Consider the following 26,047-nt stretch of genomic DNA (forward strand, 5'->3'; position numbering starts at 1 on the left):
AAGTTCTCCCTGCGGATGTTCGGCAGCCACAAGGCGGTGGAGATCGAGCAGCAGAGGGTCAAGTCGGCCGGCTTCTGGATCATCCACCCCTACAGCGATTTCAGGTAAGGGAAGGGAGCGTCTCTCCCCCCCCCCACCGAGCCCATTTTGGAGGAGCCAAAGGGCGGGGAAGGCTCAGCCTGGGGGCACTGACCTGGTTTCTTGAAGGTGTGTGTGTGTGAGTGGGGGGGGGGGGGGTGTCAAGTGCTTTCTCCAGGGCTTGCACCGACTCCTGGGGGGGGGGGGGGGGGGTCCTGTTCCACGTCTCTGGCAGGAAAACCAGAGGACCTGACAGCTGGTTGCCGCGGTGCCCTTCCTCCCCGCCTCACTTCCAATTCCCCATCTCCCGCTTTATCCTGCACCGCAGGGTGGTGGAGCCTTAATCATGGGCAGATTCACCTGCTGAAATGCCCACGTCCCACGCAAAACACGTGGCTTCCCCTGCAGCCCTTTCCTCTCTTCCCCGTCGGGACCCTCCCTCTGCCCTCTTCCCCTACCACCTCCCAAAGAGAAAGCAACAAGTGCTGGAATCAACACGAGACCCGAATCGAGGGTGGCCTCCCCCCCCCCCCCCCCCCCCTAACTTCTGCAAGCAGATTTCTCAGGTTTTACTCCGCAGCAAAAAAAAAAAAAAAAGTAGGGAGTGGGACCAGCTCTTTGCGTTTCCTGTTCCCCACCCACCCATCTCCTCAAAAATTAATAATAATAATAATAATAATAATAATAATAATAAAAAAGCCATCTTTAAAAGGTAAAAGTCCAGTGCATCCCACCACAGCATTCCCGGAAACTTGCTCCTTTCTACGCCTTCGGCAAGGGACCCGAAAAAAAAACCCCAAAGCTGTAACCCACCAGGGGCCGTTGCTCCTCCGGATCTCAGGGAGGTAACCTGGTCTTTTATTGACCCAAACGAGGAGGAAGAAACTGTCCCAAGTCCTGGCAGCCAGGGAGAAAGCTCCCAACTCTCTTCTGGACCTGGAGGAATGAGCCTTCCTTCTTTCCTGGGCTCTGCTCCTTTAATGATCACAGACACCCTGGGTATTTATCCTATAAACACAAAATAGGAGCCCCCCCCCCCCCTCCTAGCAGCAGCACATCTGGACAGAGTGCCCGCGGGAGTGGGGGGTCGAGACGCCTGCGGAGAGAGCAGAGGGAGCGAGCGTTCTGCGGCCGCTGTCCAAGGTGCTGAAGCGCAGTCCAGGTAGGGAGGGAGCCGCCCGCCCCAACCCCATTAGCTGGGACCCAGGTCTCGGGTTCCGACGGGCTTTTGAGTTAAGGCTTAGTCCTGGGGGGGAGTCAAAAATAGCCATGTTAGCATCTGCAGCCAGAATGGGAGGGGGGAGAGAGGAGGCGAGTGTATTCTCCTGGGGGGTGGGGGGGGGGGTGCAGTTGCCACCCTTTACTCCCTTCTAAACCCTCCCGTGGCTTGTGGTGGATCTCAGGGCGCAGTCTGGCCCGAATGTGAAGAGGCTTAACCAAAACAAAGAGATGGAAAGGGCTTGGAGCATTTGAACCAGGATTTCTTTGGAAACCTTTTTCTGTTCATCTGGGGCAGTTCACACATCGCAATCCATTATCTCAGGTTTCATGGGTTGCAGGCTGCCAGAATCTTTCCATCCAGCTGTGACCTTATTGTAGGGCGGCTGTGAAAAAAAATAATTTATAGGTTACATCTATGGATTATGATATGCAGGCACCAGGAATCAGGTTCATGCATTGTAAAAATGACAAACCCTGGCAGCTTTTAAATAGTGTGAGGTAACAAATCGGATCAGTAATTGCTTGCTGGTGCTTAACTACACCCAAAGAACACTGTTTCTCAGCCCCACAATTATATTTCTTTGAAGCAAAAAGAGATAGGGCTCACTTGACAGTTTTGCGACACCTTCCACGGTGAGGTATCCCATTCCCTTCCAGGGTGAGGTATCTCATTAGCCCACTGGGCACAGTGAATTACTGATCATTTCACCATGGAGGGTGGTACTGGGGGTGTATCTGAAATCCACTGGAGATGATCTCCCCCCCCCCCCTTTCCCCACCCAAGAGCTGTAGCCATACATCATGCAGACTGCTTCATTGCATTACCAAAAGTTTGTAGGAATATTTAACCCTGGTGGCTAAGCCATTGAAAAGGAGGCTGACAGTGTTTGATTACCGTCCTTTCTGAGATAAATATATATATATATGGAAACTCATCAATTAGGCTTACAATACCTCTGGCATGTGGCAGGGGGAAATGCTTGCCTACAAGGACACAAGCAAGAATAAAGGTTTAGTTTGGGGTTTTTTTTTCAAACAACCTATAAAGAGAAGCAGTGAATTAACTCATTCTGCCTTCAAATTCTGGGAGTCAAGGTAGACCAGGATGTTCCATTCTCAGGGTCATTATCCACTCAGCGCCTTGAATGGTGCACATCTTGTCGCTTCCAGTTAATAAGGCTATGAAGGGTTTTCCATTCATTATCCAGTGTCAGTCAATTACTGCCAACAAGTCCCATCTGAAAGACTTTGCCTCTCCCCAGCCTGCTGCCACAAGCCAGCAAGCAAGAAGTGTATGAAGAGTTTAATCAGAAAAAAAAAAAAAGAGACATTTATAGCAGGAAGGTGTGCAGCAACATTTCCAGTGCTCCAGTGACCACTCCAGCCCCGATCCCTGCCCCAGAAGATCAAAGTTCAAGATTTAATAGGAAATAATTACCTAAACTTCCCCAAGGTCATATGGTGGTGGTGGGATTGGAACCTGAATTTTCACATCTCTGTGCTCTGCCAGCCCCATCCCGGTAGTGTGCAGGCTGTAGCGGTAGCAAGGATTAGACCTCAAGTCAATGTTTTTTAGCCTAACACTGAAAAGGTACACACACTGCACCCATAACACTGAAAGGGCATTGAGGGTTACCCTGCAGCAGCGGTTTACTGAAGTAGGGAACTGATAACACAGGCATATTGTCTGAACCGCTTTCTGGACATGAATATGAGTTTTGGGGGTTGCCAGCTGTCTCCAGGTCATCTGGGAAAGACTGAGTGAGACTTGAAACATAGAAACATGGAACACAATGGCAGATAAAGACCATACAAGCTCACCCAGTCTGCCCATCCACAGCTCCTGCTCACCTTTCCCTTCCTATCCCTCAGAGATCCCCTGTGCTTGCCTCCTGCTTTTTTTTTTTTTTTAATTCAGATGCTGACCTTGTTTCCACCACTTCCACAGGGAGGCCGTTCCATGCATCCACCACCCTTTCTGTAAAGAAATATTTTCTTAGGTAATTCCTTTCATTCTCATCCAATGTCACCCCTCCTTCCAGAGCATCCTTTCTGTTGAAAGAGGCTTGCCTCCTGTGCATGGAAATCTTGGAGGTATTTAAAAGTCTCTATCACATCTAACCTTTCCTCTCTAGGGTATACTTGTTCAGATCTTTGAGTTGGTCCCCATATGCTTTAGAACAAAGATCAATGATCATGTAAGTAGCCACCCTCTGGACTGACTCCATCCTGTTTGAATCTTTTTGTAATTTCCAGAATTGTACACAGTATTCCAAATCAGGTTTCATCAGGGACTTACTGTATAAAGGGGGTAATATCACCACCTTTTTCCTGCTGGCTATCCCTCTTCCCTTTGCATCCAAGCATTCTTCTGACTTTTGCCATTGCCTTGTCTACCTGTTTGGCCACCTTGAGATCCTCAGATATGACTATCTTTTCTCTCTCTGTCCACCTGGACCTGATGTTCTGCTTTCTTTAGTGACAAGTACATTTTCAACAACCTAGTCTGGACTTTCTGGCCTAGAATGAGCCATTAGGCTGCAGTCAGCCCATATGTGCAAATAGTGGGATTTTAGTCATCTCAAAAAGCATGCAAAAGTTCATTAGACACATACATTCATCCTCACAAACAAGTGGGGGTCTGGGAGGATTTTCAGGAACGTGCTAAGGATTTACACACAAAACATTTTTTATCATAATATTATGAATGTAAATAGCAAGCTCAGAATTCTGCTCCCCTTTTGCAACAGGCAAAGTTATTGCCACACAGGGACCTGATCTTCAAAATCAACTTGTGCGTCTGTCTTACGTTTGTAAATCAGGCTGGGTTTTATGCATGCTTGAAATTATGAGCTGAACTCTGCAGGTAGATGCGCTACTGGAAATTTACCTTTACAAATAACGTGAGAAACCATTCCTAGCCCAGTCTGGACTTGGGAGCCTTCTGGTACCTCTACTCCTAGATGCACTGCACGTCGGATCAGGGCTCTTCAGAGATATTGCTAGCCAGAGCTGAAAAATAAAGCCAGCCTGCTGGCAGAAGGCTTATGAAAGGGTTTACGTAGCTGTGCAACGACGTTGGATCTGAGCAGAAGGTGATGAAGACACTTGCAGTGCTATGAAACCCACTTGAACCTCGATGGTGCTGAAGTAGTCAGCATTTTGAAGAGCAGCAGCTGAGCTGAGGCTGGTTCCTCCTTTCTCTTTAGTAGATCTTAATATAGGGCAGCATGTCTTCCTTCTCTGTACATGCACGTTATTCTGATGAGTTTACCTTCCCTCCTGCATCTTACAACAGATGCTTGTTTGCATGGGAACACATGTTCAAGCATAAACACCTACCAGCCTGAAAATATGTTCTTTGCTGAAACTTGTCCTCTTTCCAGCATTTAAGCAGGCTCCACTGCAGTCCTGGTTTATTTTTTCCTTTGCAAGCAGTGACCAGGCCTCCCCAGGAATTTCTGACAGCACTACTGGCCAAGGTTTTGTTTATATTTGTGGATAATTCTGTTGGCTGGACATAACATGCAAAATCTTGAGATTCCCTTCCACTTTTCTTCCATTCAGGTTCTGCCTCTTATTTCTAAGCAAATGTTATTTTTTTCTCTGCAAAATCATCGCTTTCTCTGACCCCCTACAGAGCCAATGAGAAAGCTGCAGCAGTGGCACAGGGCTCCCTGGTATGCGCTGCAGGGGTGATGAGGTCTCATGACTCCTGTGGTGAAAAGACATTTTAATTGCCAGGGTGTTTCCCCCCCCCCCCCCCCTTTGAGGTCCTGGCTAGTTTTGTTTTTTGTTTTTTGTTTTACCTGGCTGTGCAGGCCAGGAGGAGGAGCCTCATTCAATAGCAGATGACTGTGCCACTCTCTTCTGGCTCTGCCCACCCCTAAGAAGTGGCTGTCCTTCAGGACCCATGAGATGAGAAATGGCTGAGGGCCATGTATGTATATATTCTTTTGACCCACGACTTTCCAGCTACTTCTTTGTACTTGTAGTTCAGTCAGGAGCAAAATTGGGGTTGAGGGTCCTAAGTCTTCATTTGCAACTATCTGAGGAATTCTGTTCTCCCCCACCCCCCCCACCCCCCTTAATCTCCCCTTCTAGTATATGTTTAGTCCAGTACTGCAGTGATGGTCCTGGGCCAGGAACCATGCACTGGGGCTCCTTGTATGACCCAGAAGCATGAGCCCTGAAAAAAAGCCACTAGGCATCACCCTTAGGCAATGATTGTTTTGATCATCAATACATTATGGGCACCACCCTCTCCCCCCAAAAAATAATCTTAAAAGAACAAGCTGTCTGGAACAGCCTTTTCTGTCTATAACACCAGAATGACCTCTTGAAGTCCCTTTCTATAACTCTAGGATGACTTCCTGAAGTCCCTATCTATAACTCTAGGATGAACTCTTGAAGTCCCTTTCTATAACTCTAGGATGACTTCCTGAAGTCCCTCTCTATAACTCTAGGATGACCTCTTGAAGTCTCTTTCTATAACTCTAGGATGACCTCCTGAAGTCCCTTTCTATAACTCTAGGATGACCTCTTGTCCAGTCATGCTAACTTCAGCTTGCAAATAACTTTCGTCGCTGTCCTCCACTGCCCATTAGTGTCACATAGCAGAACATCCTCTCCCTCTCCTTTCCACTCTCTGTTGCGACCGCGGACTACGGATCCTGATGCAGACGTGGCCGCTAGCTCATGGGAGATCATGAGCCCCTGAATCACGGCATGACTCAGGGAGGAGCCTCAAGGCACACCGTGGGAGGTGAGAGCATGCAAGCACGGGCGGAGCAAGAACAAAGCAGTACTGGAACCAAGGCAATGAACTTCAGGGCAGGAACAAAGCAGGATCAGCCCTCCACTGGACCTATACTCACCAGTGTGACCCAGCAACGCAATGCTGGTCACGAGAGTAGCCCTCCGGCCACTCGATAGCCCTTTCAGACCCGCCGTTTGGGAACAACGAGTGCGTGAGGCCAGACGGAGCCTGAGGGCAGGAACAAAACAAGACAGGAACTCAGGAACTAGGAAAACTTGGACGAAGATTCAGGTTACTCGGAAGACTCAGATGAAGACTCTGGATACTCAGGATACTCAGACGAAGACTTGGATACTCAGGAGACTCGGACAAGGATTCAGGTTACTCAGAAGACTCGGACAAGGATTCAGGTTTCTCAGAAGGTCTCAGGCAAGAATTCAGGATTCAGATGAAAGTACTGGGTGAGAACTGCATCACAGCATGCCCTACACAACCGCCCATGGCTAGTTGCAGACCACGCTGAACGTGAAGCAGACTCCAGGCGAGGAAGTGGAACTTGAGATTGAAACATGATGAAGATTCAGTAGAGGCCTGCACCGGGGCGCGCCCTACACAGCCGCCCATGGCTGGTAGCAGACAAGGTTCTGGCAGAGTCTTAGGCATGGACGGAAGCAGACACAAGGGACTCCAAAGATCGGGACAGGATTCAAGACTCAGGATTCAAGACTCAGGATTCTCAGAAGCAAGGCATTAAAAACAGAAGTCTCTTGGAGGCTTGTGCTGCAGACGAGAAGAAGGCCTTGTACCACGAAGTGCCCTACACAGCCCCCCCATGGGCTAGTCATGAACCACGACGGTGGCACGCCAGGAAAGGTGGATACAAGGAATCTGGGAACTGGTTGCAGAGGCAAAGATGAAGACATCAGGACCAGGACATCAGAACACAGAACATCTGGAACATCAGGTCTTTCAGGAACGGAACCATGGAACATCAGGACATCTGGAACATCAGGACTTGAAACAGGCAACAGAGAAGTTCCGATGAAGGACAAGACCAGGAGCATCAGGACAAGGAGACCAGGAACACAGAACGAAGAGCCATCTAAACAAATGAAGACCACGGAGGACCTTGACCCGAAAAGGAACACAGACAACTGTGAATTCTGGATCCAAAGGCCCCAAGGAACAGGAACTGAGCCCTTTTATAGGGCTGAAGCAGGAAGTTGAGTGAAGGCTGACTTCCGGTGGGGCCGCGGGCTTTTCCCGCCGCTGGCCCTTTAAATAAAATGGAGAGGCGCGCGCCAGCACCTAGAGGAGGGCCCAGGAAGCAAGACAGCACCATGGACAGCGGCGTCCCTGCCGCGTGATAAACACAAAAGCAGGCAGGCATCGGGAGCAGCCTCCAGGCCGCAGGATGGCGTCGGAGCGGCAGCGGCTTCCCTTGCCGCTCGGGGAGAAGGAGCCAGGCGGCCTCCCATCGCGAGGATGGAAGACAGAGGCGGCGGCACCATGCCAGTGGCGGCTCCGCACCGCAAGAACAGGTGACTGGCGTGGCCTAGGCCGCATAAAGATGGCGACAGCGGCGGCCTGCTGCGGAAGGTCCCAGCGAGGGCGACGGGAGCAGCAGCAGCGGCCTCAGGGCCGCATAGGAGGAAGTCTGCGGCAGCGGCCTGGTCCGGGAGCGGGCCCAGGCCGCGAAGACATGTGCCGGCGGTAAGTGAAGACCTGCTCGCGGGATGGGGGTCTGCGAGCAGGATCGTATCACGCACACTTTTCAAGGGTGGGAATAATGTGGCTCAACAAACAAACTGGAGACCCATCTCAAGCAAGCCACCATGCTCTCTGCTCATTCCTATCCTAGAGACATTTTCCTCCAAACTGAAAAAAAATAAAAAGTCCTTGATGATAATTGCAAGTTACACGGAACTTCATCTCCATGCAAATAGGAGATTTTCACTCAATGGCGCAATATTAGAGTTTGTGCCTTGGATAATTCCGCCACCTTCCAGCTCACTTTCCTGACCTTTGGTCATAAGATCAAGCAGCGGCTGCACTGACAGAGCCAATGAGAAGCGTCTGGCAGCATGCTGGGCCTGTTGGTGCCTGTCCAGGCACAGCCAGGGAGAGGAAATGGTGCCGGAGCAGATATCCCAAGGAAATTGCATTGAAGAAAATGTGTGAAAGAGGAACGCAGTGAGATAACTGCATTGTCTGCTGCAAAGCCTTAGCAGGTTCCAGCATGAGTATTGCTGGACCCTCACCAGGTCCATGGAAAGAGGAGGAGTAACCTAGCAGTTAGAGAGCCAGGGAAGCCAGAGCTCAAATGCTGCTGCTGCTCCTTGTGACCATGGGCAAGTCACTTAACCCTCCATTGTCTCAGGGACTCTATTTTCTAAGCTTTTTCCCCATAGACACAGAACGGAAGAAAATCTTTAGTAAATTGGATCATTAGATTGTAAGCCCTGTAGAGCAGGGAATTACCTACAGTACCTGAATATAATCCACTTTGAAGTAGCTAACAGTCATGAAAGGAGGAATTGAAATAAAATTTATTATTATTTTTTTAATGTTACAGAGATACTTAAAGATGTCATTCTTAGAAGTCTGCTTTCAAGGTCAGAACAAAGTCCATATACTGGAAAACTAGCATGTTGCACGAGAGGGAAACAACAGTGCCAAGAAAATGATTCCTCAATCAGACAGTGTGAGAGTGGGACAGCAGTGTCAGGGGAGATGAGTCCTCAGTCACAGACAGTGTGAGGGTGAGACAGCAGTGTCAAGGAGATGAGTCCTCAGCCACAGACTGTGTGAGGGTGAGACAGCAGTGTCAAGGAGATGAGTCCTCAGTTACAGATAGTGTGAGAGTGAGACAGCAGTGTCAAGGAGATGAGCTGTCAGTCACAGACAGTGTGAAGGTGGGACTGCTGTTTCAGGGAGATGAGTCCTCAGTCACAGACAGTGTGAGGGTGGGATAGCAGTGTCAGGGAGATGAGTCCTCAGTCACAGACAGTGTGTGAGTGGGACAGCAGTGTCAGGGGAGATGAGTCCTCAGTCACAGACTGTGTGAGGGTGAGACAGCAGTGTCAAGGAGATGAGTCCTCAGTCACAGACAGTGTGAGAGTGGGACAGCAGTGTCAGGGGAGATGAGTCCTCAGTTACAGATAGTGTGAGAGTGAGACAGCAGTGTCAAGAGATGAGTCCTCAGTCACAGACAGTGCGAGGATAGGACAGCAATGTCAGGGAGATGAGCTGTCAGTCACAGACAGTGTGAAGGTGGGACTGCTGTTTCAGGGAGATGAGTCCTCAGTCACAGACAGTGTGAGGGTGGGATAGCAGTGTCAGGGAGATGAGTCCTCAGTCACAGACAGTGTGTGAGTGGGACAGCAGTGTCAGGGAGATGAGTCCTCAATCACAGTGTGAGGGTGGGATAGCAGTGTCAGGGAGATGAGTCCTCAGTCACAGACAGTGTGTGAGTGGGACAGCAGTGTCAGGGGAGATGAGTCCTCAGTCACAGACTGTGTGAGGGTGAGACAGCAGTGTCAAGGAGATGAGTCCTCAGTCACAGACAGTGTGAGAGTGGGACAGCAGTGTCAGGGGAGATGAGTCCTCAGTTACAGATAGTGTGAGAGTGAGACAGCAGTGTCAAGGAGATGAGTCCTCAGTCACAGACAGTGCGAGGATAGGACAGCAATGTCAGGGAGATGAGCTGTCAGTCACAGACAGTGTGAAGGTGGGACTGCTGTTTTAGGGAGATGAGTCCTCAGTCACAGACAGTGTGAGGGTGGGATAGCAGTGTCAGGGAGATGAGTCCTCAGTCACAGACAGTGTGTGAGTGGGACAGCTGTGTCAGGGAGATGAGTCCTCAATCACAGTGTGAGGGTGGGATAGCAGTGTCAGGGAGATGAGTCCTCAGTCACAGACAGTGTGTGAGTGGGACAGCAGTGCCAGGGAGATTAGTTCTCAGTCACAGACAGTGTGTGAGTGTGACAGCAGTGTCAGGGAGATGAGTCCTCAATCACAGTGTGAGGGTGGGATAGCGATGTCAGGGAGATGAGTTCTCAGTCACAGTGTGTGAGTGGGACAGCAGCGTCAGGGAGATGAGTCCTCAATCACAGTGTGAGGGTGGGATAGCAGTGTCAAGGGAGATGAGTCCTCAGTTACAGACAGGGTGGGTGGGACAGCAGTGTCGGGGACATGAATCCTCAGTTACAGACAGCCTGAGGGTGGGACAGCAGTGTCAGGGAGATGAGTTCTCAGTCACAGACAGTGTGTGGGTGAGACCACAGTGCTGGGGAGATGAGTCCTCTGCCACAAACAGTCAGGCCGATACAGTAAAGCGCGGCCGCGGTTACCCTGCTTCTAACCCGCTTTATACCCACAATTTAGCCGCGTTAGTCCAACCCGCGATTCACTATCCCTTTTAACCCATCCTTACCGCTTCTATAAATCAACGGGTAACCCTTTCCGCCCGCGGCACGTATATGAGATGTAAACGATCGGATTAGCTATTCCCTCCCGTACAGTAACGTGCGCCCCGATTATCGCCTTTTTAACCTGTAGTTTTGCCACGCGTTTAACCTGCTAATTTACCACCTACCCTTACCCCTGCGTTAATGTGGAGCGTCAGGCAAGCCCCGGCAGAGAGAGACAGCAATAACAAGCTCCGGTCAAAATCGACTCGACATGTTATTAAAGCAAATGTGAATAAAGTGCCACAAAAGTAAACTTACTGCATGTGAATGACAAACAGTCCTCTCTCCCCCCCCCCTCCCGAGGCGCGTACCGCAGCTCCCCTGCCTCCCAGGGCAGCCGGCGGCGAAAGCCGCTTCCAGCAGCCCCCACCAGCGAAGGTGCATGAACGCACACCTGTACGTGCAATTTGGGCGCTGAAGGCAGCAAACTGCATGACCGAACGCCGTGACGTCATGGCGTTCGGTCATGCAGTTTGCTGCCTTCAGCGCCCAAATTGCACGTACAGGTGTGCGTTCATGCACCTTCGCTGGTGGGGGCTGCTGGAAGCGGCTTTCGCTGCCGGCTGCCCCCGGGAGGCAGGGGAGCCGCGGTGCGCGCCTCGGAAGGAGGGGAGAGAGGACTGTTTGTCATTCACATGCAGTAAGTTTACTTTTGTGGCACTTTATTCACATTTGCTTTAATAACATGTCGAGTCGATTTTCGCCGTGCGCCTTGCTTCGGGAGGGGGGGAGAGAAGATTGGCGATCCCCGATGCCCGAGCGTAGGAGAACCATCCACTTCCTGGTACCTGTCATTTCAAATGACATTTGAAATGACAGGTACCAGCGCACCCAGGATACTGTATAGGCGCTGTATAGCGCTCTATACAGTAAAATGGATTGCTCAAGCCTACCGCTTCATGGATGCAGTTTGGACGCGGCGTGCATGTGCGTCTAATTTAAATACTGTATCGAGCGGTATGTGATCCGAACTGTGCGCGCAGCAAACGAGGGTGCGCCCGGCACTGCCGCACTCTTTCTAACGTGTCCTTACTGTATCGGCCTGAGTGTGAGGGTGGGACAGCAGTGTCATGGAGATAATTCCTCAGTCACAGAGAGTGTGAGGGTGGGACAGCAGTGTCATGGAGATGAGTCCTCAGTTACAGAGAGCGTGAGGGTGGGATAGCAGTGCTGGGGACATAAATCCTCAGTTACAGACAGCGAGCAGGCAGGACAGCAGTGTTGGGGACTCAAATCTTCAGTTACAGACAGCGTGAGGGTGGGACAGTGGTGTCAGGGAGATGAGTTCTCAGTCACAGACAGTGTGAGGGTGGGACAGCAGTGGCAGGGAGATGAGTCCTCAGTCACAGACAGTGTGAGGATGGGACAGCAGTGTCAGGGAGATGAGTCCTCAGTTACAGAGAGCGTGAGGGTGGGATAGCAGTGCTGGGGACATAAATCCTCAGTTACAGACAGCGAGCAGGCAGGACAGCAGTGTTGGGGACTCAAATCTTCAGTTACAGAGAGCGTGAGGGTGGGATAGCAGTGCTGGGGACATAAATCCTCAGTTACAGACAGCGAGCAGGCAGGACAGCAGTGTCGGGGACATTAATCCTCAGTTACAGACAGCGTGAGGGTGGGACAGCAGTGTCGGGGACATGAATCCTCAGTTACAGACAGCGTGAGGGTGGGACAGCAGTGTCGGGGACATGAATCCTCAGTTACAGACAGTGTGAGGGTGGGACAGCGGTGTCAGGGAGATGAGTTCTCACTCACATACAGTGTGAGGGTGGAAGCTTGACCTAATTTTATGAGCTAATAAGGTCTGCTGTTCCTTATGGATTAATAAATTGTGCAGTGGAAGTGAAATCCTCATTGTGCGGCACCCAGTGTTAATCAAGCCTGTTTGGGTGTGTGAGTTTGTGTGTGTCTGTGTGTGTGTGTATAAATATGTATGTTTGTGTGCGTGAGAGTGTGTGTCAGTGTGTGTATGTATATATGTGTTTATGTCTGTGAGTGTGAGTGTGTGTGTCAGTGTGTGTATGTATGTTTGTGTGTGTCAGTGTGTATGTATGTTTGTGTGTGTGAGAGTGTGTGTGTCAGTGTGTGTATGTATGTTTGTATGTGTCAGTGTGTGTATGTATATATGTATGTGTGTATGTATGTATTTGTGTGTGTGAGAGTGTGTGAGTCAGTGTGTGTATGTATATATGTGTGTATGTATGTTTGTGTGTGTGAGAGTGTGTGTGTATGTATGTTTGTGTTTATGTATGTTTGTGTGTGTGTATGTATGTATGTATGTATGTTTGTGTGTCTGTGTGTTTCAGTGTATGCATGTGTGTATGTATATTTGTGTGTGTATGTATATATGTGTGTATGTATGTTTGTGTGTGTGAGGGTGTGTGTGTCAGTGTGTGTATGTATGTTTGTGTGTGTGTTAGTGTGTGTATATATGTATGTATGTGTGTATGTATGTTTGTGTGGGTCAGTGTGTGTATGTATATATGTGTGTATGTATGTTTGTGTGTGTGAGAGTGTGTGTGTATGTATGTTTGTGTTTATGTATGTTTGTGTGTGTGAGAGTGTGTGTATGTATGTTTGTATGTGTGTGTGTCAGTGTGTGTATGTATGTGTATATGTATGTTTGTGTGTGTGAGAGTGTGTGTGTCAGTGTGTGTATGTATGTTTGTATGTGTGTGTGTCAGTGTGTGTATGTATGTGTGTATGTATGTTTGTATGTGTGAGAGTGTGTGTGTGTCAGTGTGTGTATGTATGTGTGTATGTATGTTTGTATGTATGTGTGAGAATGTGTGTGTTAGTGTGTGTATGTATTTTTGTATGTGTGTCAGTGTGTGTATGTATGTGTGTATGTATGTTTGTATGTGTGAGAGTGTGTGTGTTAGTGTGTGTATGTATGTTTGTATGTGCGTGTGTCAGTGTGTGTATGTATGTGTGTATGCATGTTTGTATGTGTGAGAGTGTGTGTGTTAGTGTGTGTATGTATATATGTGTGTATGTATGTTTGTGTGTGTGTGTATGTATGTTTGTGTTTATGTATGTTTGTGTGTGTGAGAGTGTGTGTATGTATGTATGTATGTGTGTATGTATGTTTGTGTGTGTTAGTGTGTGTATGTTTGTTTGTATGTGTGTATGTATGTGTGTCAGTGTGTGTGTCAGTGTGTGTATGTATATGTGTATGTATGTTTGTGTGTGTGTTAGTTTGTGTATGTATGTGTGTATGTGTGTCAGTGTGTGAAATATGGACTCCTGAGGGGGAAGAGGGTTTTCTCAAACTGTTTCTTTTGGGATTAAATTCAGGGGTGCGTTTTACCCTGCGGATTTTGCCCCATGGTTTGACATGGGAAGTGCAGTTGTGCTTTCCTCGGCCCCTCGCTTGCTCTTGCTTTGGGGGATTTTGCAGGGAAAATTCTCGTGGAGATTTGAAAATGCTGTCCGCGCTCGTACTCTTCCTCTCCTGACCCGGCAATGCGGCTCAGGGTCCGGGCGTTGGGGAAGGCAGCCAGACTGTTCCCCGTTGCTATTTATCCACGTCCCCTCCCTCTCTCTCCTCAGTGTCTCGTGGTTTGTCAGCTCCTGTGGCTCCAGACAGGAAAGTCAAACCTCCACCTTAGATTATCACGACCTGACACCTCAGGGTGTCTCTCCTTCCTGAATTCTTATTTGTTTTATTCCCGCTAATTTTTATTCCATCAGTTCTTGTGTCTTCGCTCCTAAATTGTGGGTGGATCTGTTAGACTGAGGTTTGATGAGGTTCAGGATTTGTACGAATTTAATGATCACATGAGGCGCGGTGCGAGTTACTCCATCGTGCGCCCGATGCCTCTTGTGGTATAAGAGTGCTTGATGGAGTCAGGCATGTGAGGTGAGGCCCCTGCGACTGAGGAGTTCATCTGCAGGGGTTTCAAGTCCCCCAGGCAATGGGATGGGGGCCGGGATGTGCCTTTATAGATTTGTGCTTATGACAGAAGAGCCCAAGGCGGGCCAGGCTGGGTCAGAGCCAGTCCGGGTCTCTGGGAAAGTACCCGGCCGCTCCAAGTGGCGAGGTCCCTTCTTAGTTGCTCAGGCCCAGCTCCTGGCATAAGAGGTGCAATCCCCAAGCCTGTCCGACTTATCAGTTGCTAATGGACCTGTCCGAACCTTTTTTTCAACCACTGGCATGGGAGGGTGGATTTCAAAGAATAAGCGCAACGTTCTTAGTCTCCAACCTATAACGTCATCTCGTACCCTTTCCCTCCTCTTCCACCCACTTCCTCTGCTCTCCTTCATGTTTTCTGCCGTCCTTCTCTCTGTCGCCCATCTCCTCTTCTTGCTGGCTCTCTCATCCATTGCCCTTCCCCCCCCCCTACCCGCAGGTTTTACTGGGATCTGATCATGCTCCTGCTCATGGTGGGGAACCTCATTATCCTCCCTGTGGGAATCACCTTCTTCAAAGACGAGAACACCCCTCCCTGGATTGTCTTCAACGTCCTCTCGGACACCTTCTTCCTGGCCGACCTGGTTCTGAACTTTCGGACCGGCATCGTGGTGGAGGACAACACGGAGATCATCCTGGACCCCCACACCATCAAGACGAAGTACCTGAAGAGCTGGTTCCTGGTGGACTTCATCTCCTCCATCCCGGTGGACTACATCTTCCTGATCGTGGACCTGGAGACCCAGGTGGACTCGGACGTGTACAAGACGGCCCGAGCCCTGCGCATCGTGCGCTTCACCAAGATCCTGAGTTTGCTGAGGCTGCTGCGGCTCTCCAGGCTGATTCGCTACATTCACCAGTGGGAGGAGGTAAGAGGCGCCTGCGCACCCCCCACCTCCTCTTCCTGAGCACAGTGACCCTGGAGGGGTGCCCCCCTCATCCCCGCGGAGGTGGCAGCAGGTTACAGACCCCCTGCTTGCACTGTACTGGAAGCAGCTTACCTGCTCTCTGTGCTGGGGGGGGCTTCTCAACCCAGTCCTCTGGGCACAACCTAAGCCAATCAGGGGGGTCTGCATGAGGTGGATTTGCATGCGCCGCCCCCATTGGATGCAAGCCTATCTCATGCACATGGATATCCCGGAAACCTGATTGGCCAGGTGCGTCCCGAGGACTGGGTTGAGAAGCCCCTGCTCTGTGCCAGTGATTGGAAAAAAAAAAATCCCTCAGCTTTAAGTAAAACAATGCAGTCAGATGCACCGATTGCATGATCGGCCACGTAATGGTGTGACCAGGCCTGCAGGGCCTTCTCTGTGGCGGGCCCTAACGTTATGGAACTCTTTATCCTCCTCCATTCGAGCATTAAAAAAGACCTTTAAGAGGGGGCCTTTTAAAAGCATGGAAAACATTTTTGCTTTGCAGCGCATTTAACCTGGGAGAGCAGTTACGGTGCTGAACTAATTATTCTGTGGGCAGATGTATGCCAACGCTGGATAATGGGGTGTGGCCTTGAGTGGGCTTTATTTCAATGTTGTTTTGATTTAGATGTTTTCATCCTATGTAAGGTTTAAGTGTTCCCCACCTCAAACCTTGGGATGACGCAGGTTAATATAAATAGTCCCATGATCACACATGCAATCGTGTAGAAACGCAGTCACACGTGAAGACATGCAATCGCACGGTCATACACGCATGCCTGCACATGGACAGATGTTTGCATGCGCAAAGCTACCCTCACGTCATCTCAGTCAGGCTTGAGACAGGTAGGCTGCAGACTGGCATGGCGGAGAGTTTGCCATCATGCTAACGCCTCCGCTTTCTGCTTTTCTCGTTGGTTAGATTTTCCACATGACCTATGATCTAGCCAGCGCTGTGGTGAGGATCTTTAACCTGATTGGGATGATGCTGCTCCTCTGCCACTGGGATGGCTGCCTCCAGTTTCTGGTGCCAATGCTGCAGGATTTCCCAGAGGACTGCTGGGTCTCCATCAACCAGATGGTGGTGAGTGGGGTCTCGTCTTCCGTACGCACCAATCCCTCTCTTTAAGCCCCTGCACCGTCCATGCGCCAGATAGCAGCAGCCCCCCATGTCATGAAGTCACGTTCAGGGTGTATCTGAAAAAATAAAACAGACAGAAGGTACGAGGAATAGGGGGTTACAGAAAACATAAGAGGAGTGGAAGGCATGGATAACCTAAGGGAGGGATAACTTAAGGGAGCAGAGAGCATGGACGGTCTTTGGAGCTTTCAAGGGCTGTGGACTGAGAGGTGAGATGAGTTCTGAGGTTTCTAGGGGGAAAGGGTTGGGTGTCCACGACCTTGGACTGAGTATCAGTGACCCTGAAGGTCCCAGGGCAAGGCCACTTAGGCAGACTTACTTCAGTATGAATAATGTATTGTTAATTAACACCAGAGGCCAGCCCAATTAAGGATCAGGTCTCTTTAGCAGGACTGAGATCATTTGGTTCTCGGAAGCTCTTATGGAAAAAATCCCTACACAAGAAGCAGCAGTAATCCTGGCAGAGAAGGGTCCTGAAACAGGATTCTTAAATAAAACGGTTTCAGCTGAATTTCATTTTGGGGTTGTTTTTGCAGTTGTGACTTCTTAAATATATTTTTAGAGGCACCGACTTACCAGAATAGCTCTGATAATTAATCCCTTTGCTGAGAGATCCCGTGATAGCATTAACACCATCCACAGGCAGTGTCACCCCCAGACATGTGGGGCGAGAGAAATCTTAGCACGCGCCAGGCTTGAGAGCACTATGGGAAATGTAGTTTTGAGGAGCCTGGAACTCCCCACCTGTCTCCCTCGGGCAGAGAGGTGGAGCCTTTAAGGACCACACGGTGCTTCTCTCCGCCTCCTGCCAGCTCCCTGGAGCCTCCACTCAAATCCTCGCCCAGACCTCGCATTTTCAGGCCAGATTGATCCATTCCAGGTTTTTGGCCCCATTGCATGCATGGAGATGTAGTTCCTGCTTGTCTTGGGGGGGGGGGGGGGGAAACCAAGGCTTGATCAGTCTCGCCAAAGAGAATGGAGCCAATTGGCCACCCTCAATCCACCAGACGGGTTTGTTCTGCCAAGGGCCTATCACTGTGAAATTCTTTTGCAGAAGAAGACATCAGTTGGTTACAGGCCAGGGTTCGCTCTACAGGAGGCATCTTCTAGCATAAGTTACACTGTATTTTAGTAGCAAGAATTAACCAGACACATTTTTTAAACCTCAGGTGCTCAGAGGTTGTTCTACCTTCCTAATGCCAGCTCTAGGTATCGTAACACGTTATCATTGCAAGATTTTCCTGGTGCATGCAACAGCGGGCGCTGCCAGTGCATGCTTGGGCAGGCCCAGAAGGCAGAGGACACCTAAGAGCTGAATGCCCCAGGAGCAGGTCCGGAGCTAGGGAGCATGTTCCCAAGGAGGAAGGGAGCACTTGGCGCCTGGGGACCACTGTGCATGGCACGCCACCTCTAAAGCATAGTGAGTGCATGCCAGGTGGCACCAGGAGCATGTCCGCCCTGTGTGCGAGAGACCCAGGGAGAGGGAGGTCCAAGTGCTCTGGAGAAATGGGAATCAGGAGAGGGAGGAAGGAAGGGGGGACCACCCAGGCATCTCAATTTCCTGAGGCACGGACCATGGGGAAGAGGGGGCGAACAGGGCCATCCTCCAACAACAAGGGAGTCCTTAAGAAACCTTCTTTCCAATTTAACAAGTCTTCTCTTTGCAATGGCTTCAGGCGTTGTGTACAGTGCATGAAAGACAAGAACAGCCCTGCACACTGCATTGGGGGCATGCGGGGGGCAGGGAGGGGGGGGTGTCCTGCTCAATGGATTGACCTTTCACCTCAGGGTCACCGGGTCAAACCTGCCCGGACTGGACTTTGCCCGGGCCTGTGAGCCCTGAGCGCCCTGCCCGTGCTCTGCGCACGGACCTCTGTCGGCGTCACGTTTCAGCCGGGCGCCCTTCTGTAAAGAGGATGTGGGGTGCAGCATGCCACAGGACAAGGCAGGGCGAAGGTTAGGTGGCTGTTGGGTTCGATGCAGCTGCCTCGGTCGCCTTGTGCTTTTCATATCACTGGAAATAATTCCTTTATAAAAGATTTCAGCGCTCGAAAGGGTTTCACAAATGCTGGTGTCGGGGGGTGGGGGGAGGGGGGATGTTTCCCCACAAACTATCTTCCAACTTGCACAGAGAGGTCAGTGCTAGGGGCAGCGTAGGGATAGGGATGGAGCCAGGAGGCCTCCGAGCATCCCAGCGCGGTGCCAGGCCAAGCCTCTGCCTTCTGGTGTCAGACGCGGGCTTGCGTGTCTCCCCGGTTAGTGACACACACCCCCCCCCCCCACGGTGCAGACGCACGTCGCTGCAGTGCAGGTACCTTAGGGGATCTCACCTGCTCCTGCGCTGTTGCAGGTCTGTAATCCTGCAGAACCTCCCAGGTGCACTCGGCCGGCACCACGCCTGCTCCCGTCAGGAAACTGAGGCCTGCCGCCTTCCAGGCCGGGCGCTCTTTCCTGCGGATGCGTGTGTGCTCCCCTCTCTCTCTCTCTCGCTCTCTCTCTCTGCCTGCTCAGGCTTGGACATGTTGTCCCTGCTGGCTCCGCTTTTTCCGGCACATATTCTAGGAAATGTCCCTAGAGTCCTTGGTGCTCAGCTTACGCCTCCCTGCTTTGGAGGAGGAGGAGAGAGACTGCTGCGAGATGCCTGCCAGACTCATGGCCGGTCCCCACCTACTCAAGAGCCGTAACTCCGGAGGATGCCCCTTGTGAAGGTCTCGTTTGATATTAGGAGGTAGATGTCAGGGCATCTGTGTTGTGGCTGGTTTCCCTTTGTACAGAGTGCACTGGGACCCAGGAGGATTAGCTTAAGAGGACGAAGGGAAATGTCACTCATCCTCCGATCCTTCCTCCCTTGATTTTATACCAGTGATGTCATGTCAGTGTCCCTACCCTGGGTTCAATATCATAAAGCAGCCTCCCGCAGCTTGTCCTGCATTCCAAGGCCCTGTTGCGGGTTTCACTGGGAAGTGGCTTGCTTATTGGTGGCCTCTATCCTGGCGTCACCACCAACAAAGGTGGACATGGCTCCTTATTGCCGACAGTGATACACTTGTCCTCAAGGTGGAGTTGGGGAGAGGCACGGAGGTAGCTGATTACCCTTATGTCCGTCCCCCTCTCTCTCTCTTGTCACCAGCAGCTGAGTGTCTTGCCTGCTTTTCTCTGCGATGGGGGAAAGAAGGGGGAGAAGGACCCCCCCTGCTACCACATGCAAGGTTTGCAGAGTAGAAAGTGAACAGGTGGCAGAGAGGCCAGGCTTCCTTGGACGAGGCGTAGGGATAGCGAGAAAAGTGACAGATCATTTTGCCGGTGGCCTTCTTCCTCACCCCCACAGGAGGTTTGGCCCTTGCCTACCTGCAGCCCTCAGCTGCCGAACCGGAGTGATCAGTGCCGTGTGTAGCCGTATTTCTGTCCTTCTCTCTGTCTCCGTCTCCAGAATGAGTCCTGGGGGAAGCAGTACTCCCATGCCCTCTTCAAAGCCATGAGCCACATGCTGTGCATTGGCTATGGCCAGCAGGCCCCGGAAGGGATGACCGACGTGTGGCTGACCATGCTGAGCATGATTGTGGGGGCCACCTGCTACGCCATGTTCATCGGGCATGCAACCGCTCTCATCCAGTCGCTGGACTCGTCTCGACGCCAGTACCAGGAGAAGGTGAGTGCACTCTGTGAAAGCGCCCTGCCAGCACCAGTCGCACCCCAGACACTCTCAAGGAAGAAAATCTGAAATGTTTCATCTGGGGTGGGGGTGGTCACAGTGCAGGTCGCAGCTCTACCCAGACTTTAGAATAGGATGTTTCATATTAGAGGGATAAGGTAACTAGTGGGTTTAAGAAAGATGTCCCCTGTAATGTCCAGTAATTTCAGTGATTTTCAATAGCTCAGATGGAGAGATTTTGATATTTGAGATGCTGAAAACACCGAACTCTCTGGATATGAATGAATAACTGGCTTGGTTAGGAGGGTGGTTGTCTTTCAGTGAGGGTGTCAGCCTCGAGAAGGATTGGGGGTTGAAAGCCGAGAAAACCAAACATACTAACCTTCCTGACTCAGCACACCCCATGGCCTAAAGCCCAGGCTGGTAACCTCTCTGTATCTTTCTGGCAGTATAAACAAGTGGAGCAGTACATGTCCTTCCATAAGCTGCCTTCAGATACCCGGCAGCGGATCCATGAGTACTATGAACACCGCTATCAGGGCAAGATGTTTGATGAGGAGAATATTCTCGGTGAGCTCAGTGAGCCCCTGAAGGAGGTAAGTGCCTGGGCCAGACGGTTATCCATAGACAAGCAAAGATCGCCTGGGGTGCACTATATGGGGAGGAACATGCTCACACTTTACATTCAGGATATTGAGATCTGGTGTTTCATTTCAGTTTTGTGGGGCTGGGGGGTGGGGGAGGAAAGACGGGGAGTATAAGGCCAGGCCAGGCCAGCTCTATCTCAGGGGGTCTGGGCTTTGTCTTAGATTAAGATGCCTTTTCTGAAACTTCAGAACCTCTGCTAGAAGTCGGGGCCAAGTCAGAGTCCTCCAGCAGCCCTGTATGCCATGACCCTAGTGGTGCTCCTGCCATTGCCGGCCCCCACAGCTCCCCTTGTTTTTGCCTCCCCAGGAAATCATCAACTTCAATTGCCGGAACCTGGTAGCCAACATGCCGCTGTTCGCTAATGCGGACCCCAACTTTGTGACAGCGATGCTGACCAAGCTACGCTTTGAGGTGTTCCAGCCGGCAGACTACATCATTCGCGAGGGCACGGTGGGCAAGAAGATGTATTTCATCCAGCATGGGGTGGTCAGTATCCTCACCAAGGGCAACAAGGAGACCAAGCTGTCTGACGGCTCCTATTTTGGAGGTGAGTTGTTGCCAGAGAAGAGCGGGACCAGGCTCTCCAGGACTTAACCTGCACAGAGCCTACTCCTGCTCCTTCCCCCTAGCTCAGGGACCCCTGGGAAAAAAAACATAGTAGATGATGGATGACAAAGACCAACTGGCTCATCCAGTCTGCCCAGTCATTCCTGTTCACGTTGCAAGGATATCTCCCAGCTGTCGCAAAACATGAGCCCGCAACGGATCTCTCCTTAACCAGGACCGTTCGTGACATCTTTGTATTCTACCATCCTGGGCAGATGAGCACATTTATTTTATCTATTTATTAGATGTATAAATCGCCTTTCAAATTATTTCTAGGCGATGAGCTTAAGGAACGTTCAGAATAATTACAGATAAAACAAAAAACCCCCCACTAAAATACAGTCAATAAATAACGTTCGAACCACAAAGGTAAAATCACCTAACATAGAAAAATAACCAGTGCCAGCATATTGCAATCAGAGCTGCATAGTACGAGCACAGCCATAATATACACTGCGCTGGATACTCAAATAAATAAAACTGGTGGGGAAAATCCGATCAGGCCTTAACAACACCGCATCCACAATTTAAAATCTGCAGCCAGTATCTTTACAGACTACAACATAAATCACTGGGCCAGTCAGGACTCTGACACATTAATGCCGGTTTAAACAAATAGCCCTTAACCTTTTGTCTGAAGGACACCCTGCAGCATTCAGATCTCATTCCATCGGGTTTCCTGTTCCTGAGCTCTGGGTCAGCCACTGCCAACGTGCACTCTCGCGCCTCCCATAACCGGAGCTTTCTCGCCAAAGGGATCTTAAGTGTTCAAACCGGGGTGTAGATCTTCAGTAAAGGTCTGCTTGGAACAGGGACCCCCTCGGCAGATTAACCCTTTGAAAATGCATGGTAGTGTCTGAAACCCTACAGGCCACAAAATTGGTAAGCAATGTAAGGACATCAGTATAGGGGGCTACAGGTTGCGGTCCATATGGACCACTGCATATAAGAGCACAAGGTCCCTCCCTTCCCATGACTAACCGCAGATCGCTGAGTGATATGTGGTCCCTGATTACAGCAAAATCTCAGGATGAAACTGGTTACAGCTCAGGGAGCCACTGCTAAGGGGCAAATAATTTTGGAGGAAGGAACTCCAGGATACTTGAGTGAAAAACTCCACGGTGGTGTGCGAAGTAGTTAATATGGGAAAGGAATGGAGATTTCATTCAAATGTCCGTGGTCGCTGATGTGCACTCAGCGAGAGGCCTTAAAGCAAAGACACTGCCACGGTGTTCACTTTGTGCTCCATCTGTATGAGGGACGCTTGTCAGGGGGCTGCAGAGAGAGGCCTGGAAGGTGAGCTTTGCCCCTTGTCTCCCCAGAGATCTGTCTCCTGACCCGCGGGAGGAGGACGGCCAGCGTCCGGGCCGACACCTACTGCCGTCTCTACTCCCTCTCTGTGGACAACTTTAACGAAGTGCTGGAGGAGTACCCCATGATGCGCAGGGCCTTCGAGACCGTGGCCATGGACCGCCTGGACAGGATAGGTGAGGGTCACAGCCTCTTCTTGCTCCGGGGCTGGGACTACCCAGCCAGAGAATGGGCTTGTCCATCTGACTCTTCAGCCCCCCCTCTCCCCCTCCCCCTCCCCCTCCGTTTGCACTCTGCATAATATTTTTTTGTATTAAGAGATTATAGAGGATCTCCATTATGGAGCCCCGGTCTACATCATGCGGTAGAGGTGACAAGAGTCGCCTGCATGATTGATTTATTTATTTAACTTTTAATTTTTTTTATACCGCAATTCATGTAGCAATGTTACATATCATTTCGGTTTACATTATAACATTAAACACGCATGAAAGAATGGGAATACATCGAACAGGTAGATGAACTTGGAACAAGAAAAAACTTGGGAAAGAAATACAATGAATACTAAACGGTAATGAGATTTTAGGACAAGTCACGGAACCTGGTGTACATATGGATAGATTGAGGTGAGGTTATTGGTATGGATGAGAAGCTTGTCCGAATAGCCAAGTTTTGAGTCTCTTCTTGAAGGTGCTTGGGCTCGGTTCCTTCCGGAGTTCTGGAGGTAGAGAGTTCCACTGCGCAGGGCCCGCTGTGGATAGAGAGCGTTTATTTAATGAGGTTTTGATGGGTGGGGCGAGGAGAGTATCTTTATAAGTTGTTCTCACCATTCACTTAGCCACTGCCATTAGCAATGGTTACATGGAATAGACTTAGTGTTTGGGTACTTGCCAGGTTCTTATGGCCTGGATTGGCCACTGTTGGAAACAGGATGCTGGGTTTGATGGACCCGTGGTCTGACCCAGTATGGCATGTTCTTATGTTCTTATGTCTGGTGGTTATATGTGGATGCAAAGGGATATTGAGATCCAGTGGGATGAGCTTGTGAATGGATTTGTGGATAATTGTTAGTATTTTGTAAGAGATTCTGAACTTGATTGGAAGCCAGTGAAGGTTTCTTAAGATGGGGGTAATATGATTTCTTTTGTTTGATTTGGTTAGGATCCTGGCTGAAGCGTTTTGAAGCATTTGTAAAGGTTTTATGGTGTTAGCTGGGAGGCCGAGTAGGAGCGAGTTACAAGAGTCGATTTTTGAGAAAATGATTGCTTGTAGGACTGACCGGTAGTCTTGGAAGTGTAGGAGCGTTCTGAGCCGTTTCAGGACTTGCAGTTTGTAGAATCCATCCTTGGTGGTATTATTTATAAATCTTTTTAGGTTTAATTGATTGTCCATGATGCAGATCCAAGGCCTGCTGCGGACACAGCAGGACTCTTGAGCACCCTGAACTGGGGAGCAGTCACCCCTCTTCCCTCCCCCCCCCCCTTTTATACTGGGGTGCATCTTCAGAGTTACGCCTTGAAACGCGACTGTATTATCTGTGAAATGGTAACAGTAGTGCTCCTGAGAGCAGAGGAGGGTCTCTCCAGAGAGCCATCATATCCTCCCAGGGTACCTCTCCTCTCCCCTCCCCAGCCCATCCTATCAACACCCTGCAATTCTGGGTCAGCTGCCTGGGTACTTCCCTCTCCCGTGGCAAGAGCACCCTACCGCTATCCCTTCTTCCTCCTTGGGTAACCAGGGGGATCTAGTATCCACCTTTACTATCCCGTTTTCCTGTGCTCCATGGAAAATCTCATGTTTGGGCTCTGCCATCTGACTATTATCAAACCTTTTAATGCAGAATCAATCCTCTGTGTTTTGCATATCATATATCATTTCACAATACACCTTTGTGTCTATCACCACCACGCTCTGCTTATCATCCCTTACTGTATATTCCATTTCTAAATACATAGCACACACTTCTACACATATCACCCTTTGCTGTGTATACCTTTTGTGCATATCGCACACCTCCCGAGGCCTTATCACGTCTCTCTGTGTGCTATGATCTCCGTCTGTATTATCCCCCTTTTCAAGGTAAGAAGAATTCCATCCTGCTTCGCAAGAGGAAAGAGAACAGCACAGGATCTGTGAACAACGAAATGATCCAGCAGATTGTGAAGCACGACAGAGACATGGCCCACCACATCCAGGACTTTCAGCGGCCACCATCAGCTGGCCGGGACCTTGGCAACAAACCGGTCATCTGGGAGCCCCTGGTCCATGCACCCTTGCAGACGGCCGCTGCCACCACGAACGTAGCCATCGCCTTGACCCACCAGCAGAGCCTGCAGACCCATATCTTCCTGCCTCCGTCATCCCTCTGCAGCCCGATGTCTCCCGAGGCCACCCTGCTCACCAGGCACGTCAGGAGGTCCCAGCCCAGTCTAGCAGGCTCTAGACCCTCTTCTGTCAGCTCTCCCTCGGGGGCCCAATCTCATTTGCAGACACCTGCCGCTGGCTCCCCTTCTTCTCCCATGATTCAGTCTCCGCTGCTGTTGGAAACCGGGAGTCAGAAACAAAGCAATATGGGGCAGACCCTCCAAGGCTCAGCAGGAATGAGTCAAGCAACCCAAAGAATGGACCCACCAGTGCTGGCAAAGCCACCGCCAACGACCTCTCAACCGCAGCTCTCAAAATCACGGGGCACCTCGGCATCGACCTCTTTGCTCCAGCAGCAAGCAGGGGCTCCAGCCTCGAGCGCCGAGCAAGGCCCAAGCCATGTGTCCAGGAGGACGCTGCACTACAGTCTGTCCAGGGCCACTGGCTCCCACATCTCTCTGCTGATGCAGCAAGCATCTGGCACCCCACAGCAGCTGGTGAAGCACAAAAGCACCCAAGGGCTGCCCATTGGGAGGTTAACACAAGACGTCCGTCTTATGTCTGCCTCTCAGCCCTCTTTGCCCAATAAAGTCGCTCAGCAACTGGAGAGATATCCTTCCCAACAGGCTATGGAGTCTTCGGGTAACATCACCCATAAATCCAGTCCCTCGGTGCCTGGGCTCCTGGCCAAGCCATCCCCTGCTGCCCCAGGGCCCTCGCCCCTTCAACGGCAGATGCCTTCAGGATCCCTGGCGCTGTCCACCCGACCACCGAGTGCAACAGCTCTGCCCCAGTCTCCTGTTTCCACCCCCAGGCAGGCCACCTCTTCCCGGAAGGGCTCCGTGGTTTTCAGCCCTGAACTGGAAGTCGGGAAACCAAAACTCCCTTCTAATATGTGAGCCTTGAACCGGCGTCAGTGAAGACAGAGAGCGAGAGAGGGAGAATGAAGTGCTGCTTGCCTTTCGCAC

At 50.6% G+C, this 26,047-nt stretch overlaps 1 protein-coding gene across 1 annotated transcript; it reads left to right on the forward strand.

The window, feature by feature from the left end:
• HCN3 (hyperpolarization activated cyclic nucleotide gated potassium channel 3) lies at nucleotides 1–25,978 on the forward strand. Its single transcript, XM_029581620.1, has 8 exons — nucleotides 1–104; nucleotides 14,883–15,312; nucleotides 16,280–16,441; nucleotides 19,929–20,147; nucleotides 20,600–20,746; nucleotides 21,105–21,345; nucleotides 22,727–22,891; nucleotides 24,795–25,978. Exons 1-8 carry the CDS (start codon nucleotides 16–18, stop codon nucleotides 25,976–25,978), a joined length of 2,637 nt encoding a protein of 878 aa, XP_029437480.1. The 5' UTR covers nucleotides 1–15.
• Nucleotides 25,979–26,047: the final 69 nt, after the last annotated feature.

The sequence above is a fragment of the Rhinatrema bivittatum genome, chromosome 16 (assembly GCF_901001135.1).
Source record: "Rhinatrema bivittatum chromosome 16, aRhiBiv1.1, whole genome shotgun sequence".
NCBI lineage: Eukaryota > Metazoa > Chordata > Amphibia > Gymnophiona > Rhinatrematidae > Rhinatrema > Rhinatrema bivittatum.

Coding starts and splice junctions, on each gene's coding strand:
- HCN3 (XM_029581620.1), top strand. CDS start 16: ATGTTCGGCAGCCACAAGGCGGTGGAGATCGAGCAGCAGAGGGTCAAG. Junction 20,148..20,599: donor GACGCCAGTACCAGGAGAAG/GTGAGTGCACTC, acceptor TCTTTCTGGCAG/TATAAACAAGTGGAGCAGTA. Junction 22,892..24,794: donor GGACCGCCTGGACAGGATAG/GTGAGGGTCACA, acceptor CCCCTTTTCAAG/GTAAGAAGAATTCCATCCTG.